This window comes from Bacillus rossius, chromosome 8 (genome assembly GCF_032445375.1).
Source record: "Bacillus rossius redtenbacheri isolate Brsri chromosome 8, Brsri_v3, whole genome shotgun sequence".
NCBI classification, from domain to species: domain Eukaryota; kingdom Metazoa; phylum Arthropoda; class Insecta; order Phasmatodea; family Bacillidae; genus Bacillus; species Bacillus rossius.
Genome location: NC_086336.1, coordinates 15265587 through 15292140, shown reverse-complemented (window position 1 = coordinate 15292140; position 26554 = coordinate 15265587). Strand labels below are relative to the sequence as shown.

At 38.3% G+C, this 26554-nt stretch overlaps 1 protein-coding gene across 3 annotated transcripts in view; it reads left to right on the top strand.

The window, feature by feature from the left end:
• The window catches only part of LOC134535535 (zinc finger protein 1), a 1265084-nt gene that overhangs the window by 1196258 nt on the left and 42272 nt on the right, over positions 1–26554 (top strand). For 2 of the 3 annotated variants that reach the window (XM_063374681.1, XM_063374682.1), the window contains exon 7: positions 22418–22692. In XM_063374681.1, coding sequence (XP_063230751.1) covers positions 22418–22692 — 275 coding nt within the window. Of the gene's footprint in view, positions 1–6150; positions 6261–22417; positions 22693–26554 lie in introns of those variants that run through there. The other variant, XM_063374683.1, reaches the window with a different exon arrangement.

The window sequence follows — 26554 nt, the reverse complement described above, 5'->3', positions numbered from 1 at the left end:
CACTTCTGACGAAAGGCAGGGGTTTTATCACCTGCGGTGTGTCAACGCCTCGGCCGCCAAGGTCATGGCTGTACGTGGGCGACGAGGCCACCTCCACGGAGCGATAGGAGCGGAGCGGAGCGGCGCATGACCGAGACGCTCCCGCCAGAACAATGAGCGCCTGTCCCGACGGGCTCCGGTGGCCTTGGACCTCGGAGGCGGTCGACACGCGTCACATCGCGAGGAGCGGTGCTTTCTTTTCGTTTGTCAAATGGAACAGAAGCGTGCATGTAAAAATCAAGATAGGTATTTATACATTCCTACATTTACGCGGAAACAACTCTATCACAACAAAATAGTGTTCCCAGCAACACTGGTTTCAGATTCTTACCCTGGCATTCATGCTTTGTGTTGTCCCAGTACCTCCAATAGTTAGAGTTATTTGTAAACCGTTCCCTGAACAGCTTCCCAGTATTAACTGCGCACAACAATAAGCACCTTAAAACAAAATAAAGTCCAATTACTGAATACTCTATTATATTTACCATTGTTTGAAATAATTAATCTTGAATAAAACATCAATTAAAATATAAAATTATGCACCAATTTTCGTAATACATAACTTATTTAGGTACTCAGTATTCTCTCTCGAACAAAAAAAGTATTTCGTAAATGTAAAAATAATCATAGCCATGTGCTGTACGAAGTTACAATACTTTCTTGTAGTATTTAAAAAAACTATATCTTGGCAACTGGTTTATAAAGGACTATTTTTGTGAAAGTACAGAACAATTTGTTTTTCTCTGTACCAAGTTGCTTGCTTACATTTTACAAGTTGTCGTCGCTGGGTGAAAAATCTCACATGTGTATGCATTGCACATAGGAGCTAATTCCCAGTATTTTAAATGCAGTTACATTCATTTAGTACTATTTCACTGCAGTAATAATCACTGGCATATAGGAGGTTTTCCCATAAAAATATCAACGTGCTGATTCTTACCGCGCAAATATCTTATTTTAGTAATTTTGACACAAAGGAGATTTTCACTGTTTTTTTATAAATTAATTTGAAAACGTATTTATTAATTCTACAAGAGAAATACTGTAAATTTTACAACTCACTGGCATATATAAGTAGTACCAGATTAATGGAATGCCTCAAATTTTATTATTAAACTTTCTTAGATAGGCCTTTAAGTTACTCTAGTAAACATGTTTTGTACGTTTCATAAAGTTTTTTTTAACTAGTTGCAAAAATATTTTACTATGGTGCCTCAAGTAATATATTGTTCAATTATTCAATGCTTAGCAGTAGGTAGGATGGGGTAATTCTTGTCACTTTTATGACATTAAAATTATTGGAAGGATATTTGAGGATTTGAATTATATATGTATGTATATGTATATATGTATTTTCAGGCATTATTTTGTATAAGTAGATGTACAAATTTGCGAAGTTTTTTCTGCATTAACTTAATTCAGGGATTTTAAACTGACATTTAGTTTAATGACTCGATTTTCACATGGACAGGGGTAAATTAAATCGAATCATTCTGTGGTAGACACGGTCACTTGTCCTTTTCAGTTTTGGGACAGGCATATTCCACAAAAAAATTATTTACACCCAAAGGTATTTAAACACCACTCATGATACCACCTTTCACAGCACTGACCCTGAATCCAGTCCCTAGCTTCGTGGCTTCTTACAGAAGCTGCAAAGAACATCTTCTTCGTCATGCTCGCTTCCCTCAGAATATTCTGAATCAGATTTGTGCTCTGGTTTCATTTGCTTTTTTTCTTAAAAATTTGTTCTGTTTTATTGTGTGTTGTTGTTGTCATGCTGAGTCTGTCATGCATACCTCTGTTTCTGATGGCATGTCATCAAAATACTCGATCTTCATTCTCTTACCCTTAAATATGACAAAATGGGGAATGTATGACCGAGTCCCGAAAACACATGCAATTACAGTGACATTTTCTCCACGTTCCATGTTTGTTATAGAAACCATATCCCGCGATCCTTTTAAGAGCCACTAATTTGGGTGGTTTGTTGTTCATTGGCAAGCCAGTTTCGTCTTGATTATAAATACTTCCTGGCCTGTTTTAAAGTTTGCACTATATTGTCAGCTGTTTCTGTTTTAACTGATCACAAAATTCGTCAACCACTTCACTCAACATGTAATTTATTCTCGCACGAGACAGACCTTCGGCTTTCCTTATTGACAGTTTCGGTTGCCGTTTCATGAACTCCTGAAACCAATCTGGACCAGCCATTCCATTCCATTTTCGACATTAAAGTTGTGTTGGATTCCACGCATGGTAACATGGTCAAAAGTGTACTTGCGTATTGATTTTGGAGTCAAGCCAAAACCTCTACGTTACAATTATATTAGTCTTGCTGCCAATGTGTTCTGAACATTGAATGACAGAACATATTTACGACCTACACTGAAATGGGTGAGTCTCCAGAAGAAGATGTTCTTCTTTGAAGTGAAAAGAAAGGCACAGCAAACATATTTGCAGCTTTTCTGACAGAATATTATCCTTATTTGAGAGCCTTTATTGCTTCATCCATGAAAACTTCTTACCAGGTACCGTGACATATTTTCCTTACGTAGGTAGTTCCTTGGCATCTATATAAAAAAGACTAGCTGCCGTGTTTAAATTATTGTCAATGTGGTAATCTTGCATGATAGGATTGAATAAAGGATCAATACCCTTGTTTTACGTTTTATTTTCATTGTCTCTCTTTCCTAGGCATAAATAAATGAAATGATACAAATACTATTAAATTGTAACATACTCTACAGTTTATGGGAAATGTTTCCTGTTGTTCAACAGAATGTAGTAAATAATTTTATTTCTGAAAACTGCATTAGACTGTTGTAATTTTTACTAAAGTATTCAAATAATTATTAAAATGACCAAAAAATATACCTTTGAATGAAAATATAAAATAACTTCAAAACGTAAATTTATTTCAAAACCTTTAACTTACTATTCTTAAAATAATTTAACATTAAATTCGTGTTTGATATACTGAAATTGTTGATAGAACACACATTAACAATGTTGAGATATCTTGGTTTGAATTCCAGATAGAAAATATGATAAAGACTCTTTCTTTAATATTCCTTTTTCAGCATTTTCTAGCAGAGTTATTACTAACATGAAATATAATTTTTTTATTTAAACTTTAGTTTCACTGAAAAAAAGCGTAAATCTTTCTCAAAAGAAGTCAATACTTAACCTTACCTTAGTTTAACTTTTACATACCTACACTTTCGCCAGGAGGTTTTGTTTTCTCATCTTAATTTAACCTCGCGAGTTCTTTTAACGTTTTATGGTAAAACTGAACATTAAAAGACACAATTCAGTACTTTTTATATTTTGTTATGAATATTATACACTTTCTTGTTAAATATACCATTAGTTTCATTTATTCCACGAGATGTCATTGTTCAACTTTTTTTGTAAGCTTGTTGTGGATAAACAAAATAAAAAAAATTGTGAAAAGTTTACAACGGGTTTCTGGGCAAAATCACAAATTATTTACTGTACGCTGTAGAACCTAGGCCTACTTGATTTAATGATGATATTATTTTATTTTAAAACACTCTGTATAAACCTACATGGTAGCCAAAAGTAAGGAAATTGGTATGTGTCATCCTTTCCGTGTTAATAATTAAATCCCATCACCCTTTCCTATCTGTACAGCAAAATATTTTCTGGTTATAATAGAGGTTAATGCTTATTCCTTGCATATTTATTGTTATCGTGTTTTCTTTGCAATACTCACTTCATAACGGTATTTTACGTTTAATCCTAACTAGTTCCTTTAGTCTGCTACGATTGGTTTTGCTATCTAATTGATGACCGGTAGCATTCTACTGAAGAACAGACACCAACGCTACATGTGTATGAAAGTATTTACAAATTTCTACATCTCTTTTTACAAGCACGCGAAGGTTAATTTGTTCTGCGGAACCCAGAGACCAAAGTGGTTTTCCATCTATACTACCCCTTCCTCTCAACAAACCACTTTCCGGAAGTAATGGCTTGTTATTATTGACTTTAAGCTGTAGCTCAGCATTCAAAGATTAAACTAAATAGGAAACAAAATATTTAAGATAATTTTGTTTATGTTTTTAAATATAGCTATACTTACACATGATTTGCATTGGCGTAGTAATGTCATATTTTACAAAATTATTAAAAAAACATTTTTGTATATAACTGGCTTTTGATAGTACGAAAAAGAGAAATAGAAATTCAAACAATTGGTTACGTAGCTAAACGATACGTGTTTATTTTGATGTCCCCTAAAACAAACATGCTGTTTATTTTCATTTTCAGATTTTCAACTGATGCAATTGGTATTTACTTGCGACAAGAGATCCTAACATTATGTATATATAATTGTTTTATCACAGTCACATGTCTGGTATATACCCGTTATAAATGTTAACCTTCAATTCACAAAGATCTTTGGTTACAAACTATCGTTAATTTAAGGGTGTTTTTAGTAAATTAACGGACTTTGGGTCCACTCATTTTTTACATGAATCCAAAATAATATTCTTGGTATATTAACAAAACATTTAAAAACATGGTTAAGACTACAGTAAGAACACACTTATTTTTTCCATTGTATGAGTTTACCTTTGTTTGGAACGAAACATACAAATCGAAAGTCGAAATAGGGCGTAGTTTCTACAAAAAATCAGTTATTTGAAATGACGAATACTCTTCGTTTATTTGAGTTAAATTCTTTGTCAAAAAGTCCGTTTTTTTTTGTAATTTTTAACAGTGTAGGTGGAGTTGTTTGTTAGTGTCGCGTGGTTGGTAGTCCCTGTATGTCATCGTTTTGTCACAATGTGGTACTGCGAAGACATGGAGATTTGTCGCATGAGTCACTCAGTTGATGCATATAATGGTATTGTCACAGTCCCATATTGTGTATAAAATGGAGTTTCTTTGTCATAGTCATATAGCGGTTATTTGACTGTCATCCTACCTGTGGTATCATGATAGGTGCATGTTGTTTTGTCACACCCAAATTTCTGATTTTTTTTGTTGAAATCACATGATGGATTTGTGACGTCGTTTTTTCCATGTTCGTACTACGACGTGGTTTTTTTGCTGTCACGAAGTGAGCAGTATTTTGTTTGCTATTGTTAGAGTTACATGGAGGGTATAGCCTATTTCCTAATTTTATACCAGTGTAGGTCATGGGTTTGTCACGCTCGCAAACAAGTGCAGGTACTTCAAATTTTTGTCACTGTCGCTTGGTGAGTACGCTCTATATGATATAGTATATGTATGTATTAAATATATAATTTTCCCAGTCACTTTGTGGGTTACTGGTATGAATTGATGAAAAAATCAGCGGCTCACTGAAGCATATAGCGACCTTTGCATGGTATCGCTTTGGTATTTTTGCGATATATTATATATATATAATTTTTTTTATGTTAAAATTTTTTTTTTCCCCATAAAATGATGTGCCTGCGTGTTGAAGTGTATGTTTTTTCTCTCTACACTATTCAAACACGCATTGGCGTTTCACAAGTCCAAACGACCCAAATGCGCGTCATTAGCCAGTATTTCAAACGCCCAGCCGCGCAGGCATACTTCGCCCGTTGAGTGGTGTGCAAAGAGAGAGAGAGAGAAAGGTGGGAAAGGGGGGGGGGGGGGCAACGAGCGAAATGTTTGCGATAAAACAAGGCGCCAGCGTAGAGCCATCAACGTGTAGCGCAATTTTTTTTTTTATCGTTGGTGTGCGCGCGGCCTCGGCAGCAACTTTCTCTGTTTACCATGGGACATACACGAGCGGTTCGCGCAGTTTACACTCCGCGGTGTTTATGATCCGCGGGGGTGGGGGAAAAAAATTGACAAATTATTTCAAAGTAACTGTTTATTTACTTTATCCCCGGCGATGGTTGGAGTTCGTGAAAGGTGGGATACGTCGAGTGTGGGAGGGGGCACGGAGAGTGGAAGAGAGAGAGACCGCGATGGTGTGTTCCGGCGGTCGGTGCGTGACTGCGCGCTCGGGTGTTTCCGCCGCCGCTCGGGTGGGAGTGGATGCGCGCGCACCCTCGCCGCCGACGCCCGCTTGGAAGAGGGGAGGGAGGGGAAGGCGCGCGCCTCGCCAGTGTAGCGCCGGTCGCGTCGCGCCAGTCAGTGGGCCATGGTTGCTCCGAGTGGTAGCATGTTTGGGTGCTACGACAGCTACTCGTACCGCCTGTGGAGCCTCGCCAACGTTTTCCAGACCTACCAGAGTAAGTTGGACGCAAACTGTGGTCTGCATGTTTCTGTTTACGAAGGCGTTACCATCCGAATGTCACTCATCTTGATGACATTCCACGACTTGCGTACTGTGCACGCAATTTTCCTCTTTCGTCCATAGACAGCAGATAGCAAATTTTCACAGATAGAATCAACGACGCACATTGCGTATACCGCAGTTTATTCCGTAGGTAAAATATCAAAAAATTATTGGACAATGGTGTTTATTCATATGTTAAGTACCTACCTACGCGTCACCTTTTTAAAAATATTGTTACACTAAACGTTGCATCTTACAGGTAGTTTTTTTCTCCATAGTTGCGAGTTTTTCCAACTTTTTATATTCAAATTATACGGACTTTCAAAAATTTTTGAATTTGAATATATTTTTTAGGTCTATTTTTGGTGGTTAATTTTTTATTGTGATATTTGATGTTTGATTAGTATCGTGCGTAATATAGGACACTCGTTTAAAAAAAAAAAACAGTATTTTGTGGCTTTTCAAAGAATATCACGTGGATTATTGTTAGGCCAGTAAATGTGTGTGATTCGTGTCACTGTTCACGCAGGTTAGGCTATACACGGGCGCTCAGCAAGATCAGTTGATGTGCGTGGTCTCTGCTAAGTGGCGAGCGAGGCACTGCGCGAGCTATTAGCTGCGCTCGGCGGCTAGAAGCTGTTCCAGGCCCAACAATTCTCTCAGCCGGCCGTCTGTTTTTTTTTTTTGTTTCTGTGCCCGAGGCTCGTCGTTAATTGCGAGAGGGCATGTGTTAATGAGGTGACGGGGAGGGAGACAGTTCCTCCGCTGTACAACAACACGTGTTCACATGCGGCGCGGACCTCCGAGGGGCAAGACGAGGGGTTAACTACCCTCTCAACCCTTCGCCGTGGCGACGAGGAGATGGAGTAGTAGTGGGGAGGGGGGAGGTCAAACCGTAAGGGCGGGCGAGTTCAAGCAGAAGGAATGCCGTAGTTTCTTCTCCTTATTAGCCGGCCGCGTGACGTCACGCCGAGCCGCGACCACAAGGACCGCAGAACGCGCGCGGCCGTCCTTCCACGAGCCGACCTGGCTCTACGTGAGTCTCTCTTTGTGCCTGGGACGCGAGACCTCGGCGGCCATGCCGGACGCGGTCGGAAGCTCGGGAAACTCACCCCGGAGCAACGGCTTCAAAGGTAGGTCTGCCGTTGTTTCCACCCGCCGTCGGCCTTTGTCCCGACTGCGTCGCGTACACAGCTGGCTGCGCGCTTCTCACGCGGCGAGCTTCTCAAATGTAGCCCGCGCGAAAATGTTCTCGTACGTGTGCAAATTCACTTGAGCTTATTACGGCGTTTGCAAGCGAACTGAAAAAGTTAAGTGCCTACCTGAATAAGTATTAACTCAAGTGTCGACAAATGTAATTTAGAAGTGACCACAATAAAGGTATTTCTATATATAGGCCAGTAAGTTATTTTATTGTGTGCACTTCAGAAACACAAACAGTTTGGTGGAGACACTCCTTACAAAATATTTAATGGTGGCCACAACACGTTTTTTGTTTTTAGCTTGAATATGTGGTCTTAAAACTTTGCATTTCGTTTGTTTGTCTTGCGCAGTAAAGTCGATAAGGTTTGGCACTAGCCTATTAACGAAATTAATTGGCCTATATTTAAATAGATTCAACCAAAATGCACAAAGTAAATAAAATTGTAACTTTAATAGAAATATTTTTATAAGTCTTTAAGCTTCTGTTACTTACAAAATGTACGCTGTAAATCCATGTTTTTTTTTAATTATAGTTTGGGAGACTACAATACTGGCTTCTTTAGATCATTTATTAGTTTTGTATATGGCGCAAGAATATATTGTACAAATCACGTTTTTCTACTAATAGATTTACAAGAAAATACGGAACCAGCTAGTTTTCAACGAATTTATTCGTGAATTAAAAAAACAAAAAAATTCAACAGTGCAGGAAGTTCCTGGGTTAGGTATTTTACAAAGGCTGTTTCCCTTTCCAACCGCATGTTGAGTTGTGAGCATATTTTAGAACGACAAGTGACATAAAACGAAAGAGAAGAATACCTTCCACGAAAGGTTAATTGCCATTTTGTCGTCTCCTAGGAACGACCCTGTCAGATGTATAAATAAATGTTTGTAGGGTCAAGTAGGGGCATGATGGAGCGGGGAAAGGGGTCACGTGTTTTATTCCCGGCTCGTCGCCGAAGATCCTGACGTGCGGGAAGATATCCGTGTTCGCTTCTACGACGTGGTGCGGGTGTGTGGTCGCCATGTTGTAGTTTTATTGTTCTCGGCGTAGATCGCAAACCTGCATTGGCACCGCTAGTTAAAGTGTTTTCCTCTGTACATCTATTGCTAGGAAGCCGAGACAGGATCTATAAAACACGTCGTAGGAATTAAGTCTCACGCGTCTTCAATAGTTTCGGTGATTTCAATTTATTTATTTATTTAAATTGGGTGCATGTATAATATTTAAATAACTTATCATTCTTTCTCTTTCTCTGATAAATCTTTTAGTGGATATATTCTGCGTGTGTGCAGAATTTTTTTTTGTTTGAAATTTAAAATTACATTTTTTGAAATGAAGTTCTTTAAGTTGCGAAAATCTTTGCCGGTTTTTCCCCCTCCACTCGGCGCGCTGTCGTGACACCTGTTCGGCACGTTGTCGTGTCAGATCGCCAAGCCCCCACCCCCTTCCCCGCCTCTCCCACGCGCAGCCAATCAGGTCGCAGGTGCACGCCCACCACCTGCGTCGCCCCGCCCTCACCTGGGCCACGCCCCTTTCTCTCCCACCTGTCGCGGCTGGTCCATTGCCCCGCTGGAGGGAGGATAGTGGGCGGTTCGCCCCACCCCTTACCGGACGCAGAGCGCTGCGATACAGCGACTTCAAATTTATTTTCTACAGAGGCGGGGACGTGACCCATATATTCCTGGCACCAAGTAGAACATGTTTACCAGTATGCTAATAATTCATCCGCAGTTTTACCGGAGCTTTTGACCCAATGGCAAACAAGTTAACAACGAAAGTAACAAATCACCTGTTGTAAAAAATTCATCCATTTAATACCTGTCATCCAACGAACAAACAATATAAACCCGAGTGTGTTGCAGGTCAGTGAACTCTCGAAGTTTGTTAGGCACCAAATATCCTACAGTTTGCGTGCTAAACCATTCCACACAAAAAAAAACCTAAATGTTTTTCATTTATACATACGTTTTGGTTCTTGGCAATTTTAAACGCGTAAACATGTTCCAAAATTTGTTCTCGAAAATTATTAAAAAAATGTAAATAGTGTCACAACTTTTTTTTAAAATTCTAATTACGTATTTACTTACATTTGTAACGGTAACGGTTTGATGTCGGAATAAATATTTGACAACTGTAGTTAAAATTATTTATGAAAGCTGAATTAGCACTATTACTAAAATTGACGTTACGTCGTAAGGTATTTGAAATTTTCAAAAAACCTTTTTTCCTTAATTACCAATATAAACTAGTTAGTATTGTTTACTAGTTTTTTCATCAATGTATCCAATTACACTAGCTTAATTAATATTTGTATTGGAAATGTATTGTTTTGTTTAAGTCTTGCTCTTGTATGCTATCGTTTGTTGTGTAAAAATACGTTCAACTCAGCGCTGACACGATGCAATTAATTCGCAGATGAAATTAAGGTGATACGCAGTATGTAGCTGAACAACGGATTTGTGCCGTGTTTACAAGCTTTTGCCGCGAAGCACGTAGTTCAGACCGAAGCGCTAGGGGCGCCAGCTACCAGGAGCCGATGTCGACATCTAGCGGCGGGAAGCGGAAACGTTTGGAGCGGCGGGTCCCGATAAGAAGGGGCTACGTGCGTGTACGTCGAAACAAGCGATGTTTGGCTTCGGTGTAATCTTTCATTGCTAACATCCCGAGTCTACCGCCTCGCGGATAATTGAGTTGCTGTAACATCAGAAACTTCGCATGCGATGATCGATATTTTGAGAAAACCCGCTCGTTAATTTTAACATTAGTTCCAAGCTTAAATATTATGTTTGAGTGGATTTCATTTGTTAGGTCGTTATTTTATCAAATTGTGCTCAGAATTTTAAAGACATGCCAGATACATTTTTATAAAATGAAATACCTTCTGCCCACGAATTTTTATATTTTGTCAAATGTTAAAAATTTTTATTCAACAATGACATAATTAACTTACAGTAATTATTATGCTAATATTTTACATTGATAGCATTTACGAGCTTTTATTTAAAGAAAAAAAAATACAAATATGCTTACGAACAGGTTATGAAATAAAACTTAGTAAGTAGGCTACGGTTAAGTGGGAACCGGAAATAAATTCCCCTATTTACTTATATTTCAAACCACTTTAGTCGTAATTCTGTAAAGAGTTTGCCCTATGCCTATCCAGGAAAATTATCAAGATTATTTTTCTGTACTTCCGTTTGAGGAAGACTATGATTATTTTATTTGTGTATGGCAGACGAAACAGTTTTAAATGTTTGGAGCAAAAGCAGATAGGCTAACATGTTTCATTCGAAAAATATTGTGAATCAATTAATAAATTCATACTGCCAAATTTTAACCCTTGAGTATTTACTCTAATGTGTCGTTTCGCGAAACCAAAGATTTTGTTTTCAAACAAGTGTTTTATTCGATAATCTGTTTAAATTAATTATTTTTATGTTTATATATAGGCTACTTATACTTAAATAAGTTCCTCGCCTTTGAAACCTAAATTCCTCCATTATTCGTAGACGATAGGGCCTACATTCTAAAATTATTAAACTGATAAAAATGTCTTCAAATTAGTGAAATTTCCCTGAAAATCTGTTAAAACGGCTTCAAACAAATTCGTGAATGGACAATTAAAAAAACAATTCAGTCAAAATTAACATATATTTCATAGTTTAATGTTTATAGTAAAAAAAAGCATCGCTTTGGTTAACGTTTTGCCATAGTTTTCATTTTAAAAAAAAAAAGGTGTTAAAAATAGAGTAGCCATTCAGAAAACAGTAATTAACTATAGGGCCTGGATTTCACCGATATAATTATTCAAACACGAAAAAAAAAAAAAAGTTTCGGAGTATTTTTCATTTCGACAAACGAAAATTGTTTTGCCTACTAATTTCAAAATATGTTTAATTTAGATATATTGCTTCATTTGAATTTGATGGTTGGCAATATGTGAAGTTATTAAACACTTGAACATAGGAAGATTTCGTCTTATCAGCCATCAGGGTTTTATTGATATTTAGGACACTTTACGGTAACATTTTTCGAGCTGCCTTCTGTTACCAATAATTAAATTATTTCGCTAAATCTGTCTTTTCAAAAACACAAACCTTTTTTCTTACCTTCAAGTTATAATAAGAAAAGTGAAAAACCAGCCAAATATTAAAAAAATGTAATTCGAAGATAGTTTTGAACACCTTTGGCGACAAACAACCCAATCGGATGACTTACTGCCCATAAATGTACTTGTAAAAATGTTATCAATAAAAAAAGCTTGCCTTAATTCTATGCTGTTACGTTAAGAATGCATTTTAGGATAAAGAAGCTTCATATTTCTTCATAAATTAAAAGAAAAAATTACTAGTTAGGGCTGAATTATGATTACAATAAAATTCTACTTTTTGTTTATTTAAATATCTTAGTGTTTTTTTTTTTTAATAATCCTACAGTGTTATTGTAAAGGTCGTGGTTATCTCAGTCTTGCAGAATCACAGAAGTTCATTTGTTCACGAGTTTTCTACAGATGAACAAGCCTTCTTCCATAACGAGCCGATAATTATTCTTGAATTTGCTAATTTCAGCGTGACAGCTTGGAGCGTGTAAAACCCTTTGTTAAATATACCTATGTGGTTCCTTAAAAATTGTTTCTTACGAAATTGTAAACTACACGTAAACAAATTCGTGCCGTTAAAAAAAAACTATTCGTAGGAAAAAATATTTTCTTTTCTGCAAATTTAATATTGTTATACAGAATAACCCCACACGAGTTTTAAAAATTTGTGGAGGAACTTGAGAAACTGTTTGCTGGGTTGTTAGATTGCCTTGTCGCCTGGTGTAATTCGTTTCAGAGCCCGCTACCTATGGGCGCACAAGATCCTGACAAACTTTTAGATGAAAGTGCGGGTATTGCTAGCATAGGTTGAGGGCTAGATTGGTAGAGAAGTGGTAGTGTTGGTTTCTGCTGCCAGACTGGAATCAAGGCGATGTCACGTGTTCACCGGCTCGCCACAGTACACCTTCTCTCGGGGTCGCACCTGATTCTGACAGGTGTTCTTCTAGGTGTTTCACAGTGGCTTCTAGTCATCCAGGGCGTTTGATCCAATTAACAGGAACAGGAAAATGTGCGGACATTTTCATTCTAGACTGTCGCCAGATTTGAGCGAAGTGGAAAGTTTTTGCAGCCGGCAGGATGAGTGGAGGTGATGTTTCATCACAGCGTAGCGAACTTTTAACGCTCGGAGGGCTACGAAGAGTTGAAACGCTCAGGAGTGGGGAGCTCGATGGTCAGGAGAAGGGACGTGCACTCGCATACTTGCACATATTCTTATAGTGCATTCTTATACCTTATCTGTGAAGTATTTGGTAGAGCGCCTTGCGATAAACTTGGAACAGGGCATTCCTTGAGTCAACCACAGTTTGGCCTAGTGGTTAAGGGGAAGTGGATGGCGGGGGTGTTGGCGTGGGTTGTCTCAGACTGTAATTGTAGCTCTTACCACATACCTCCAAGTTGCGGTGAAATGGCGTATCCATTTCCCTGCGGCTCTAGGGAGCTCATGTCGTGCCGATGGAGGATCCACCCGTACGAGAGCACGTTAAACAATCTGGTGCAGGTTGTAGCTGCAAAAAACTTATCTAAACGTAAGATTATGTTGTTCCAGTACGTCCAATAGTTATTTGTAAACCGTTTCCTGAATAGCTTTCTAGTATTAACTGCTCATATTAACAAGCAAAAATAAAGCTCAAAACAAACTCAAGTATTTAAATATTTGATTATCTTTTCCATATTTTATTAAAACACTATGCTTGAATGAAGCATCAATTTAAAATATAAAATTATGCGCAGATTTTTGTACAAAAATACTCAATATCAGCTCGAATGAATCTATCGTTAAAGTAAAAAAAAAAATTTCTCTACATGACTTTTCACTTCTAACGCACGTCTGGGCAACGCTCCCATTTTTTTTATCTTGTTGGTGGGAGACCTCCTGACTCCCGTCGAAGGGGAAGTAAAAGAAGGTCGGCGATGAGACGGTATCGGGGCCGCCGACGCAAGCGGCCGACCTCGCGACCGCGCGCCGCGGGCTGCCTACCTCGCAGGCGCGCTTGCACCACGGGGCCCGGTGACGCGTCAGGAGCGGTGTCCAGCTCCCGGCGACCCCTGGCCCCGGATAACCTCGGCGGCGGGGTCGCGATGGAAATAGTGCGCGTGACGTCGACCCACTGGCGAGCCCATGGACGGGAAAAAAAAAATTGGCCTGCAAGCTTCACGTTTATCGATAAGCCTGTCTTCCGTCTGTTGGCCTTTTGCATGACTTTTGTACTTTTTCATGCGCACGTCCCAAAACGTCGCTGTCCATAGAAAAGTAAAAATAAAAATAACTTGTTTCTAAACGTCGTGACAGAAATGTTATCAAATTAACGAAGATACTTCAAGATAGCAGTGGATATCAATGAAACACTTCGTGAATTGACAGAGATATTTTCCTCCTCTTATAATATATATTCAGAGTAATAATACAACTCATTGACCTCCATAATATGAATGATTAATAGTTCAATATATGGCCACTGAATGACAAAATTAGAGCCTTCTTTTAAACACTCCTAAGTACCCAATTACGTAATTATAAGCAGTGGTATTGTAAGGAACTACATTTCAAAAGTAGCTTTTTTTTTATTTAATAAAGTAAAGTTTTCAAAAGAAGCACTAAAAACTCCTCAGATTGTTCAAAATACGTTTCCAAGCAAAATTAAAAGAAAAGTCTGGATTTTTCTGGGTTATTCCTTACCTGTCCCACCTCTACCCCAATCCCCTAGAAACAGGCATATCAATAATATAATCTTATAGCTTCCTTCGGCCTCCCTCTTCCACAAATCTTGGCTATACTCTTCTTGGTATTCTTTATTAGATGAACATAGCTAATCTCTACTAATATTATAAATGCGCAAGTGTGTTTGTTTCTCCTTTCACGCAGCAACGGAGCAATAGTTCGACATCATTTTGTGCATATAGATAACTTATGGTCCGGAGAGAGTCATAGACTACATATAATTATGAAATTCCATTCTTAAAGGAGTGAAAAATGAGTGAATTCAGTTTTGTAATAGAAAATCATAGGAGGTATAGGTATCATAGACATACAACCAGTGAGTTTGTGTCATTTCTCTGTCTGCCACACGGTCATGAAGTAAGGTCTGGCAACTTCCTATCCTGCTTGGTGAACCTCGCGGCTGCTAGCGAACTAAAGGCGCTAATAATAGTTTGGTTTAGCACTTCGTTAGTAGATGGCGTTGTAACGCTCTGTCGTTTGGTGCGCGCGTCACGTCTTGCTTAGAGGTACCTGCCTTCCCTCAAAATGAAGCTGAAGATTGGCAACCCGGTTTTGCTGATGCGTAGCCTCGATGCACCGAGATTGTACTATCAAAAATTTCCCGTTTTTCAAGTGTATGTTCTACAGACTTGAAACTCGGTAGTGATGTTCCTTATATTACGATGTGTTTAACCTGGGCAACGCCGGGTACTTCAAATAGTAAGTTATGTAAAAAAAAACACATAACGCACTTGTATTTTTTTAACTTGAAAGAATAATAGGATAAAGTGTTCGAGACCAAGCCGCCATCTTTGTTTTCAATGCTTGCTACGAGGAGCGCGTGTCACGTAGTGCATGAAAGAATAATAGGATCACCTGATCGAGACCAAGCCGCCATCTTTGTTTTCAATGCTTGCTGCGAGGAGCGCGTGTCACGTAGTGCACAAACCGTCTGCTAGAGCGCGCCGCCCACTGTGGACGCGGAGCACCTTACCTCCGGGGCACATGTGTACTCCGCATGGCGCCGCGACCTCGCGGCATGGGTGATGAGGGACGCAGCAGCCGGCGGGGCGGGGCTTGACCGTCTCGGAGGAGGGGAGGGGGATTCCCCGCCCGCCGCGGTGCCTTCTTGCGGTCTGCGGCTCCTAATGCCACCGGCGGTGACGTCACGCAGATAAGGCCGCGCGCGCGTCATCGCCCCCGACTTCTGCTTGGCGCGCGAATAAAAAAAAACGTTCTAAAAACTTGCAGTGCGTCAGGAGGTCAAACTTTATTTTTTTGTTTTTCACTCCAGCTCAATAAACTTCACGGTTTGTCTTACACTTACTACATATAGGCTAGCCTTTTTTGCTCGGAAATTGTATCGTGTATACATACATATATGAGAAAAATGTTTTTGTTAAATATTTTTATGTTAACTTAAAAAACTTATTTAATTTTTTAATAAACACTCGTAAGTTATAAACGATACTTTAATAACAATACCTACTTATTTAATTGTAATGTATGCAAGTATAAAAAAATGTTGCAGCTAGAATGGAATATAACTACCATGAATTAGTGAGAACAAGGCGCGTAGCAGAAAATTCAGTGGTCACGTATCTCACTTGTAGCAATCACTAGAAGCTTGCACGTAGCATAACCCGGGTGGGGGGAGGGGGGGTGATGAAACGGAGAAGGGAGAGGGAGAACCAACTTGTGAAAACTAAAAAATTTCGTTGACGAACGCCACACGCTAACGCCGCCAATTTCTCTTCAGGCGCTTCGGCCGATGGAGCCTCGCAGGCTGGCCACCGGATGAAAATCTAAAAAAATTGGTTTGGCCTTGGCATTGAACGCTAACACCTGGACGTCCGTGCTTCTTTTCCAGTGAAGCCGACGATGACGTGTGCGCCTGAACATGCGCCAGAACCAATCACGTGCCGCCACTGTGTGGGAAGGTGACGCCCCTCAATCACTGCAGAGAACCTGCAGTTTTTACGCATGTGTCACTGAAGCTTCGCCTGTTCCGCTCATTATAATTAGACTTGAAACTTTGCGATCTCATCTGACGAAAGGCTAGAATCCAAATGCGTTTAACTGAAGGACTCCAAGCCAATGAATAATCCTCAACGAAAGAAGTATTGAATCGCAAGCATCTCGGTTAACAGATGTCACGAGTCATCAGCCAAAGAGCAGATGTAATTGTCTCGAATACGTAGATGATTCTGGAGTCTATCATAGAGGTCATTGAAACCGCGAATTTTTCCAGTCTCTAATTGTAATGCATTAATTTGACTTTTTTCGTTATTAGTCCTGAGTCAGAAACCTAAAAGGTTGGAAAATACGGTGAATGTACGGACTTTTCAACGAAGTAATCACCTCAAATAAATGAAGAATTATTTTTTGCTGGATTACCTAAATAGAGTACCCGTCAAATGACGAAAATACCCGAATTAATGTTCGTAAGTTAAGTGTAAAGATTTTTATCTGTACAGTGATCCGCAGTCCGTTAAACTACATATTAACGGTCTAAGGACGAGTTTATAAAATACGGTCAAGGAACGCAAATAATGCAGTAAAATTACGGTCATATCACTCACTCTACAACTTGAAATTATAAAAAAATAATAAAAATTAGTTCCCCAAGATTTTTCGAGAATGCTTGCTTACCATGGTTAATTATGAAAGTTTCGATGATTTTATTTATCGCCTAGGAAAGTGTTACTTTCTTTCACTCTTAGAACGTTTCATAATTGACAAAAGTATGTTGAATTTTTCGTACATGAAAGGTGTAAACGCAAACCTAAACGCAAGAAGTTGAAAGTTGGCCGACGCTTGCGTAGAGTTTTTGCGTTTTGCGTACTTTACAAAAGGGTATTTTGAAAACGTCTTTGGTGAACTTTTTGTGTCTTCCGTTTGTTGCGTTTGTGCGTAGTGTATACCGAAATCCGGTCTAAGAAAATATGAATTAAATTACAGGGACTATCTTGATGCATTCCAAACAACTATCTTGTTTAATGCAAACCAGAATATATTCAGAACTATTTGTAATGCAAATTTTTTAATAAACTGAACCAACCCAATAAAAAGAATGAATAGAGCGTTTTCATTTCTTAAATCTCTCGAAAAAGATCAAGAAATATACGTAGGAAGTCAAATAAATAATTATTTTATAATACTTAGATACATCGCTAGTTACATTTCAAAATTAAAATGATATACTTTCACTGGCATAGCAAAGAACTGTTCGCATTCAAAAATAACTTTCTTTTGTGTGCATACCGAGTAAACATTATTGTAACTACAACATAACGTAGGGTATTTTCCATACAAACTTTGAATTAGTACTAAATTTCAATAAGTAGGCTTGAATCTAAATAAATATAAATTTGAACAAACGGAAAGGAACTCTTGATAAGACACAGTTTGATGTTATAAGTGGATATTCATAATTTATAACATGCTTCACTTCTGAGTCATCAGACTGACACACTATTCTTTTTGCTTCATCTTGTCATCCCCCCCCCCCTAAAAAAAGCCTAACCTCATATTACTGAATGGTAAAAAAAATACAATTAGTGTACAAATTTAATTTGTTTACTCATGTTTGATTTGTAATAAAACGACATAAACTTGAGAGAACTTTCCCAGTAAAACTACGCTCCGTCATGATCTTCAGGATCAAGCTATTTTTACTCAATGGTGGGCAACTGTTTTGCTTGAAAAGTCTTGCTCTCGGTGGTTTCCTAGACTTCTGTGAACCGCAAGGCCCAACCAGTCGTGATAAACTACTTAGAATTGCGGCGCTTAACCTACAATTGTTATTTCCTGTACTAGCCACAGACTTGAGCTATGAGGAGCTGCTACGTTTTACACTACAAAACAAGGGGGAACAGTCATATGGACCTGTAAAATTACGCCACGTAAAATGTCATCATCGTAATTGTAGGCCGTATTTGAATTAGTATTACCAGAAGGCTATAGGTAACGAAACGAAAATATTAAGTATTTATATACTGTGGCATTGAGTAGTTTCGATTTTTGAAGTTATACCAAATATAAATGTAAATTAAGTTGTTTTCATTCTGATATGATATATACCTAAATTTAAGAATAATTTATATGATCATTATGCGATCAGTAATATGATGACAATCATGTATCTGAAGGGGGTAAAATGTTACTATCAATTAGTATAAATGAAACTAAATATGAAATTCTGGACACTACTGCACATTGGTGACAGTCAACTAAGAGTATGTTAAAACGTTAAAAGTAAGTACGGATTTCCAGTATTTATTTTAAATGTGCGTTAAAATATTTAATGGTTTAATCTGCTTGCTTGCGTTGTTGCAAATAAGATATAAATTATCTGTAGCCTTATTTAATTTTCCGTGTTTAGGTGTTTGTACCGTCCCCTGCTTCTTGCTAAGTGAGGACTAACCAACGTTCAGCACCTGGCTACATTAACCTCAATCTTCGGTAGTAGGCCTACGTTGATCTGTGTGCTTAATTTTACGTACGTTAACCGGCGACATTGATGAACAGTGATTTTAACACTTTAATCATTTGAGCAGTTAGATATTATTTCTAGAAATTTCACGCTATTAAGTATGGAAGTTTGATCCCATAAATAATTGATCTAGGTATGCAAGCTTATTTTCGCTTATGAATAAAATTGGATTTTACGTAAAGGTTATTAATGAAACGAGTTGGAGATAATGTTTTAGAATTTAGGTAAAATGTGTAAGGTAAAAAGGTTTTGACGTAATTACTATATAATTTGGTCTTATTATTTTCATTTACAATTTTTATCAGTTGTTACTAAAATTATATGTAGTCATCAATCTAAAAAAAATTATGCGAAATTTTCTTTATTAGCTGATTACACAACTATATTAAATTGACTTTTAAAAGAGGTTGTTACGTATGTTTATCTTACACAGTAGTGAAAAACTATCTTACGAAAATCTTTTCAAAAATAATAGTTATAGTAGTACTACAATTTCATTGCATTGTATTATTTGTCTCCTTGCAATTAGAGTTCCTGTAATTTTTTATCTCTTAATGTAAATTTAACCAAAGGCTTTACAACTATCTTAGAACTTTTTAAGTCAGTTATAATTCAGAATTTAAATCATTTGAGAATCTATCCGTAGGCTTTCACTTGTCTTAAGTTAGTAGCAGTTAGTACAATTCTGTAATCAATTTGCACGGTAGCAGTAACAAAAGTTCAGTGTCAGCAGTTAAATAATATGTAACTTCTAACAATTATTTCTATTAAAAAAAGTTATAGTATATGGTACCTCCAACCCAACTTGTAACATATAACAGTCCCTGAGAGTTTTAATTAAGGAGGACTAGGCCCCGCCATCTTGGATTTTTCCATATTACTATAATTTATTTAGAACTATTTATTCCAATTTTTGGCATGTCAATGCAATAATTATATCGCCCAGACCTTCTATACATTGTTGCAACCACATATTTACTAGTCTGTAAGCGCCACGAGGAAAGAACTTAAGATTGACGACCACAACTATCGTGATAAAAACTCCAGTTCACAAATGTTGACTTTAACAAGTAGCCAAAGCTAAGTCCTATGCAATGCAAAAAAATCAGGGAAGTTTAATTGCAAGCGGTATCAAAATATTTGAAATTGCAAGATGTCGAGGCCTAATCCACCTTAAATAACTTTGGTTGCTTCCACTCCGTTCGTTTCTTATTGCATCCATTAGCTTCTTGTTATACTATAGTTATAGAACCATTTCCCTAAATAGTGCACTCTCTTTTCGCGTGGACTTATATCAACATTTCTAAAGCTAATACGAAGTTAAGATATTTTTTTTGTCAAGAAAACTGGCTGCATATTTGTAGTTGTCTTCAATGGATAGGTTTTTCAAACATGTCGGTTTCCTGGTTGAAAACACAGCATCCGTTTGAAAAACAGAAGTATGCCGTACTATCGCTTTTTTCAGCGTCCGTTTGAAAAACAGAAGTATGCCGTGCTATCGCTTTTTTCAGCGTGTAATATTTTGCCGTTTTCTCACGCCAAACGTGCCCCGTACCGGGGAACTGCTCACAGAAACACACACAGTATTCTCTTCCTGGCGCCTCAGATAGCAAGCAGATAACGGTTGCGTGAGTGGTTTCTGCGGACAGCACTTCGTGAGGGACCAGCTAAACTGACATTTAGAAATCAGGGATGCTAGTGACTGGCAAATTTTACCGTTTAGTTCTGTGTTCGTCGCGCAAAAATAAAGTACTTGGTCTTTTCTACTGGTCCATACGCTACAGGTAGTTGCATAAATATATACTGTAGACTATACATAATATCTGATTACCAAATTTGTAGAAAACAATTAAATGCAATGTTTTTGCTGTGGCGCATTCGTATGGATATACATATGAAAAAAATAATGGCACGAAAAAAATAACTAGATGCTGCGCGAAGCCGAGCTAGTGGACCACTCGTCCAAGCTGCGCGAGGCCGAGCTAGTGAACCACTCGTCCAACCTGCGTGAAGCCTAGCTAGTGAACCACACGTCCAAGCTGCGCGAAGCCTAGGTAGTAAACCACTAGTCCATGATGCGCGAGGCCGAGCTAGTAAACCACTCGTCCAAGCTGCGCGAAGCCGAACTGGTGAACCACTCGTCCAAGCTGCGCGAAGCCTAGGTAGTAAACCACTCGTCCATGCTGCGCGAGGCCGAGCTAGTGAACCACTCGTCCAAGCTGAGCGAAGCCGAACTGGTGAACCACTCGTCCAAGCTGCGCGAAGCCTAGGTAGTAAACCACTCGTCCAAGCTTCGCGAAGCCGAGCTGGTGAACCACTCGTCCAAGCTGCGCGAAGCCTAGGTAGTAAACCACTCGTCCAAGCTTCGCGAAGCCGAGCTTGTGAACTACTCGTCCAAGCTGCACAAAGCCTAGTGAACCACTCGTCCAAGCGCCGAGTTGCCTCTTGTAAGCTCCATTGTCGCGAGATGTTCTTTGTCCTGGGGGCTTGATTTTTTTCTTTATTGCGCCACATTGTACTTTCAAAATAACATAAGTAATAAAAAATGTTGTACATTATTATAAGTAGAGAAAGTTATTTCTTGCAAAACATTTTATTGCATTTTCACACTAATTTGTAAACTTCTTGAGCTTTTATATGAAAAATACGAAAGAGTAGTCTACTGAAATAAAATTCAACTTCAAAATACTATGTTGAATTAAATTTTATACTTAAATTATATATGCATTGTATTTAAATGCATTTCATAGGTGTAACAGTTATTTAAATATTATTTTCATTAAATATATATATATATTTAAAATTTAAATAACTCATTTTTGTTTTACTTTCGAGAGTAATCCTTTCTAAAATTTGAATTACAGCATTTCCTTGGTTAGGAAAAACTATCTCAGATATTCACATTGACCTCATAGGTTACGTCCATACTTTGAGGATTGTGAAGTGAATCCTCCTTTCATGCTGCTTGACTCTAAGTTCACCTCTGTGACAACCGTAACAGTTGTATAAATTGTGTGTACTATGCATGTATTTATGTATATTGGCAAAAATATACATTTGCTGCCAGCCTTCGTGGTCAAAGGTCAACGCATCTTACCTCCGACTTTTGGACATGGGTTCGACTCCCGCAGCAAGCCTCCCGACATATCGCAGGGACGTTAATATTATAATTAAAAAAAGGTACGTATATTTGTGAACGCGTGTTAGAGTTTATACTACTTTGGTATGATTAAAAATTTTAAGAATACCTATAGTTAACATCAAATAGAAGATATAGAGCAGCGTAAATATAAAAAAAAAGAACCAACAAATTTGCTAATATAATCGTGGCCATGTTTGTTCTAAAACAAATGTATCTGCTAAATATGATAAGTAGACCAAATAGCTGAAAAAAGTGTTCGATTGTTTCAGCATGTAATAGAACAATATTTAAAATATATACGAGAATTTGTTTGTCACATGAACTATTTTCAATCGTTTGAAAATGAACTACGTTGTACGTTTTGTATCTTGCAATTTGAACACGAACTGTATGAATTGGACTTGAACATTGTGTGTTTGGCGCGCATGCCTGAAGGAGTGTTGACGGGCCGCTCCCTCGTGTGTTGCAGTCCCGAAGGCGGGTCCCGACGACTTCTTCATCAAGTGCCCGCAATGCCAGAAGGGCTACCCCGGCTTCCAGGCGCTCAAGGAGCACCTGGAGACCAGCCACCACCACCAGGCGCCGGGCGACGCCGCGCCGCCGCCTCTCCCGCCGCCGCCCGGCTCGCCGTCGCCGCAGCCCACCCCCGGCGGCGGCCACTCCTGCCCCCAGTGCGGCTCATCGTTCCTCAGCAAGGAGCTGCTCGAGAAGCACGAGGCCATGCACTCGCCCAACGCGCAGGTGGTGAGTGCTGTCTCTGTGGTCGCCCGCCTGGCGACACGCAACCCGTCGCACGCGCCGTGTTCACCCGCCTGACGCCATGCAACCCGCTCCACGCGCCCGGTCACCCGCCTGGTGTGTAGGCAATCCCGCCGTGCGCGCGCTGCGGGTGGCATACGTTACCAGGCGTACAGAGTTTGCTTTCAAGATAAACTTTAACCGCCTGTAGGATGAGTCCAGATGATGCCCGGGAAGGGGGAGGGGGATGTGAATGTGTAACGCGCTCAGACAGTTACAGAAAGTGTAACAATCAGGAATAGAGTCGCTTGCTCTTCTACGGCGACTCCGAATAGTTTCGGCGTGGCGAGGCTTTGCGGCTTCTGATACGTCAATTACACATTGCACACATGATTCTGAAGCCTATTAGCACTACTAGAAACTGAATTTTAAGTTTCGTATGAATTTTAAAACATAGCTTACAAAAAACCTGTAATTGTGCCTGTACTAACATGAACACCCCTGTAATCGCGAATTTGTGTACTATGTATGTTTTAGTAATCGAGTTACTTGCCGAAAACACAGATGACAGCAGTGCCATTACCAGTTTGCGATATTTCGTTTCTAATGCGCGTGGCAGCCAATCACCAATGAATTTTTGTTTACCAGTTGCGGGAGGAAGGGCTTATCTGACGATTATTTTTAAATATACTTAGTTACCGCTGACATTGTTATAATCACGGGTAATAAAGCGTAAATTTGGAAATTTTACAGTAACGACGTTACAAAGTAAATCATGGTTTTTGACGTGAAGTTTGGAATTAACAGAACAGAGGTTTTAAAAGTGACAAACCGTAGCTTGAAAAATAAATCAGCAACAAGACATGCGTTTGTGTCGGTAAAGGGTTCTAAAATAAATTGAAAGTGTAAACACTTATGCAATAATTTATATGTTAGTATGTTTTTGCCACATGGCATATGTTCACATGAGACCCCAAGGTTTTTCCAAACGTTAATTGGTTAATGTTTTTAAATAATCACTAAATACCGAGTGGTTTAAAGTTCTCATGAACAGGGGATGTAGTTACTGAGACTGAAAAGGCAGGAAATTGTGTGCGACCCAAAGGCAATGTTACAACGTGCTATCTATCATAACTATGGATCAGGAAGCCAAGTTTAGGAATGAGGATGTTACCCAATAAGCCTTAATACCAAAACTAGCGACAATCGATTACCTATCGCCTTTGAATTTTCCTTTGTATGTATCAGTGTTTATACATGCGCGGAAAAGAAAAACTTGTAAAGGTCGAGGAATTTGAAAGTATTAAAAAAATTACATCAATGAGAACTTTGATAGATAGAGCAAAACAATTAGTTGACGGTAAGTTTTTAACAGGAGCACTATGAAATTCTCTCATGACATGACAACATATATTTAGTGTAAATAAATATATTTGATTATGAAAGGAATTGGTGATAAAAAAAAGTATTGTTACATAATAGTAAACCAAAAATTATTGACAACCATTTCGGTTTTAATCAATTGAGTATTTTGGATTTTGGTGTGCACATTCTGTTTAAATACTGGAGACAAATTGCAAGCCTTAGTAAGTGAAATTATTGTTTATACCAAATTGTTTATGCTGTTTATTTGTATGCAAAATTTGCGGCTGTGGAATGCAATTTAAAAAATAAATAAATAAATTTTTAAGACGATTCAATGTACAGGTTAAGTTGAGTGGTCGTTGTTATGTTGGCATGAAAAAAATCCAGTTTCCAGCCGTTTCATTTTTCTGTATAAATACTTTATGCTTAATAATCAAGCGAGAGAGTCACGTGTTTGTAGGCAAGGCAGATGTTCGAAACAAAAATTCGCTACTGCGCAGCTCCGTCCGCGCTCTGTCTCTGCATTCTCTCTATGTGCACAGGTCATTCGTGTTTTTGGTACTGAAGTTTTGTCACTGCTGCCTTGTAAAAAATTTGCTAAAAATGATTGTTCCATTCAGAGAATCCTAATTTTCACCGACCTCCGATCAGGTCAGGCGAAACTTCACGGTCGGAATAAAAAAAACCTTCAAGATTTTAGAGTATTTGTAAATGCGCTGACCTAACCCTACCAACCATTCATTTAAGTTATGATCACCTAGATATGCTAACACACAACCTCTCGGTGGTAAAAAAAAAATAAAGAACGGATTTTCGAAACAAATTTAATACTTAAAAAATTGGTTGTCTGTAAAGTCGGTTTACGGACGATAGTTTAACGTGACAACGTCATAACAAAACATTTATGAAATGATTGCATACTTTTATGAATAAAATTCAATCATTTTATTGAATTATCACTATTTTGTATGGATACAAAGGAGTGAAATGAAATCTACAATTTAATTGATAAATTTACTTTTATTTGCACTCATTAATTCAAATATGTTTATTACTTTAACGAAGAGATTATTTTAACTATAACTTTTATACATGTTTACTATTTAACTTCTTACAATCTGTGTTATTCTGTTAAGGATAGGACGATGATAGGAAAAGTAGGAAACGAATGGGAGTGTTTCAAGGTTGATGTGAAGGAAAATGGCTTACCCAACACCAAGATGCAGTCAAAAATAATATATTTGCGCCACGGACTCTGCAGCAATGCTAGGAGGAACGGGTTAACAAAGAGCAATGAAAATGTTATATTGAAATGCATGAAAACAGAATTACGCCACGAACTCGGTCGCAATGCTAGGAGGTTCAGGTTAGCAAAGAGCAATATAAAATGAGCGTAACGGGACAATGTGCGTAACGGAACACCTTTTTGTGCGTGCAGCTGGCGTTCATCGATTTATTAGACGTTGTCTCGTCAAAAAAATTACGTTACTGAACTAAACTAACCATTTTCCAATTTGAATGCAATCACTTAGACTTGCGAAAACCTACTTTCCCGAGAGAAAACATTCGCTAGATTTTCATTTTTGTAACACACTTAACCCACGTTTTACTTACTAAACAGCAAATACATTACATATGTTCATACAACATATGTTATACATAATTATATATTGGTTGTAATGCACGAAATGTATATTTTTATTCAATTGAAGCTCATGGACTGCACTTTTAGTTTGACAAACGAAGTAAAAGATAGCTCACCAATCGTAATATTTTAAGAAAAGCAACAAAGTTGTAAATATCTTCCGTGTCATGTTTATTTGCTAGTAAATTGTAAGTATTTTGAAAGTTACAAATATTTATTGACTTTAAGAGTACAAAACTTTATTTAGTATAACGGAAACGCTTAGTATATCCCCCCGAAGGTTCACGAAAGCGAACATATTCGGGTGTGTGTCGTCACACGCAGGTCCGCCATCTTGGCGACTTATACTCGAGGGTGCAGCAGGAATACGCATGCGCATTTCAATCAGAAATTGCATTGTTCGCGCGCTTAGCGTTGTCTACTGATAATTTCCCCCCAAAAGATCCTAAATAAATGTAACGTAAGTATATAATTAAATCCGAAGATGCACGAACGCGGATTACTCGACGTCTGACTCTAGATCTGTGAATGGTAGGTTTTCTTTCAATGTTAAAATTGTTAACTCTCAAGTTACGAAGAACGCTGGTATCTTCGTACGTTTACGGGTACTGAATTCATTATTGCATTGAACATCAATCACAAGAACGCCCTTCTTCCTTGCACTTGCCTGTTTACCCTGTTTAAAACAGAGCACGGAACTCTGCCCATCTTATTAAAATTCATCAAACCGTTAATACTATAAAGTTTTCATTTAGCTTTATGAACTTTGGTTCGATCCATCCGCCTGTTACACACTTCCGTCCCATTCACGAAGATGCTCCCACCAAATACCGTGTAAGATACCAAGAGCTAAGATGT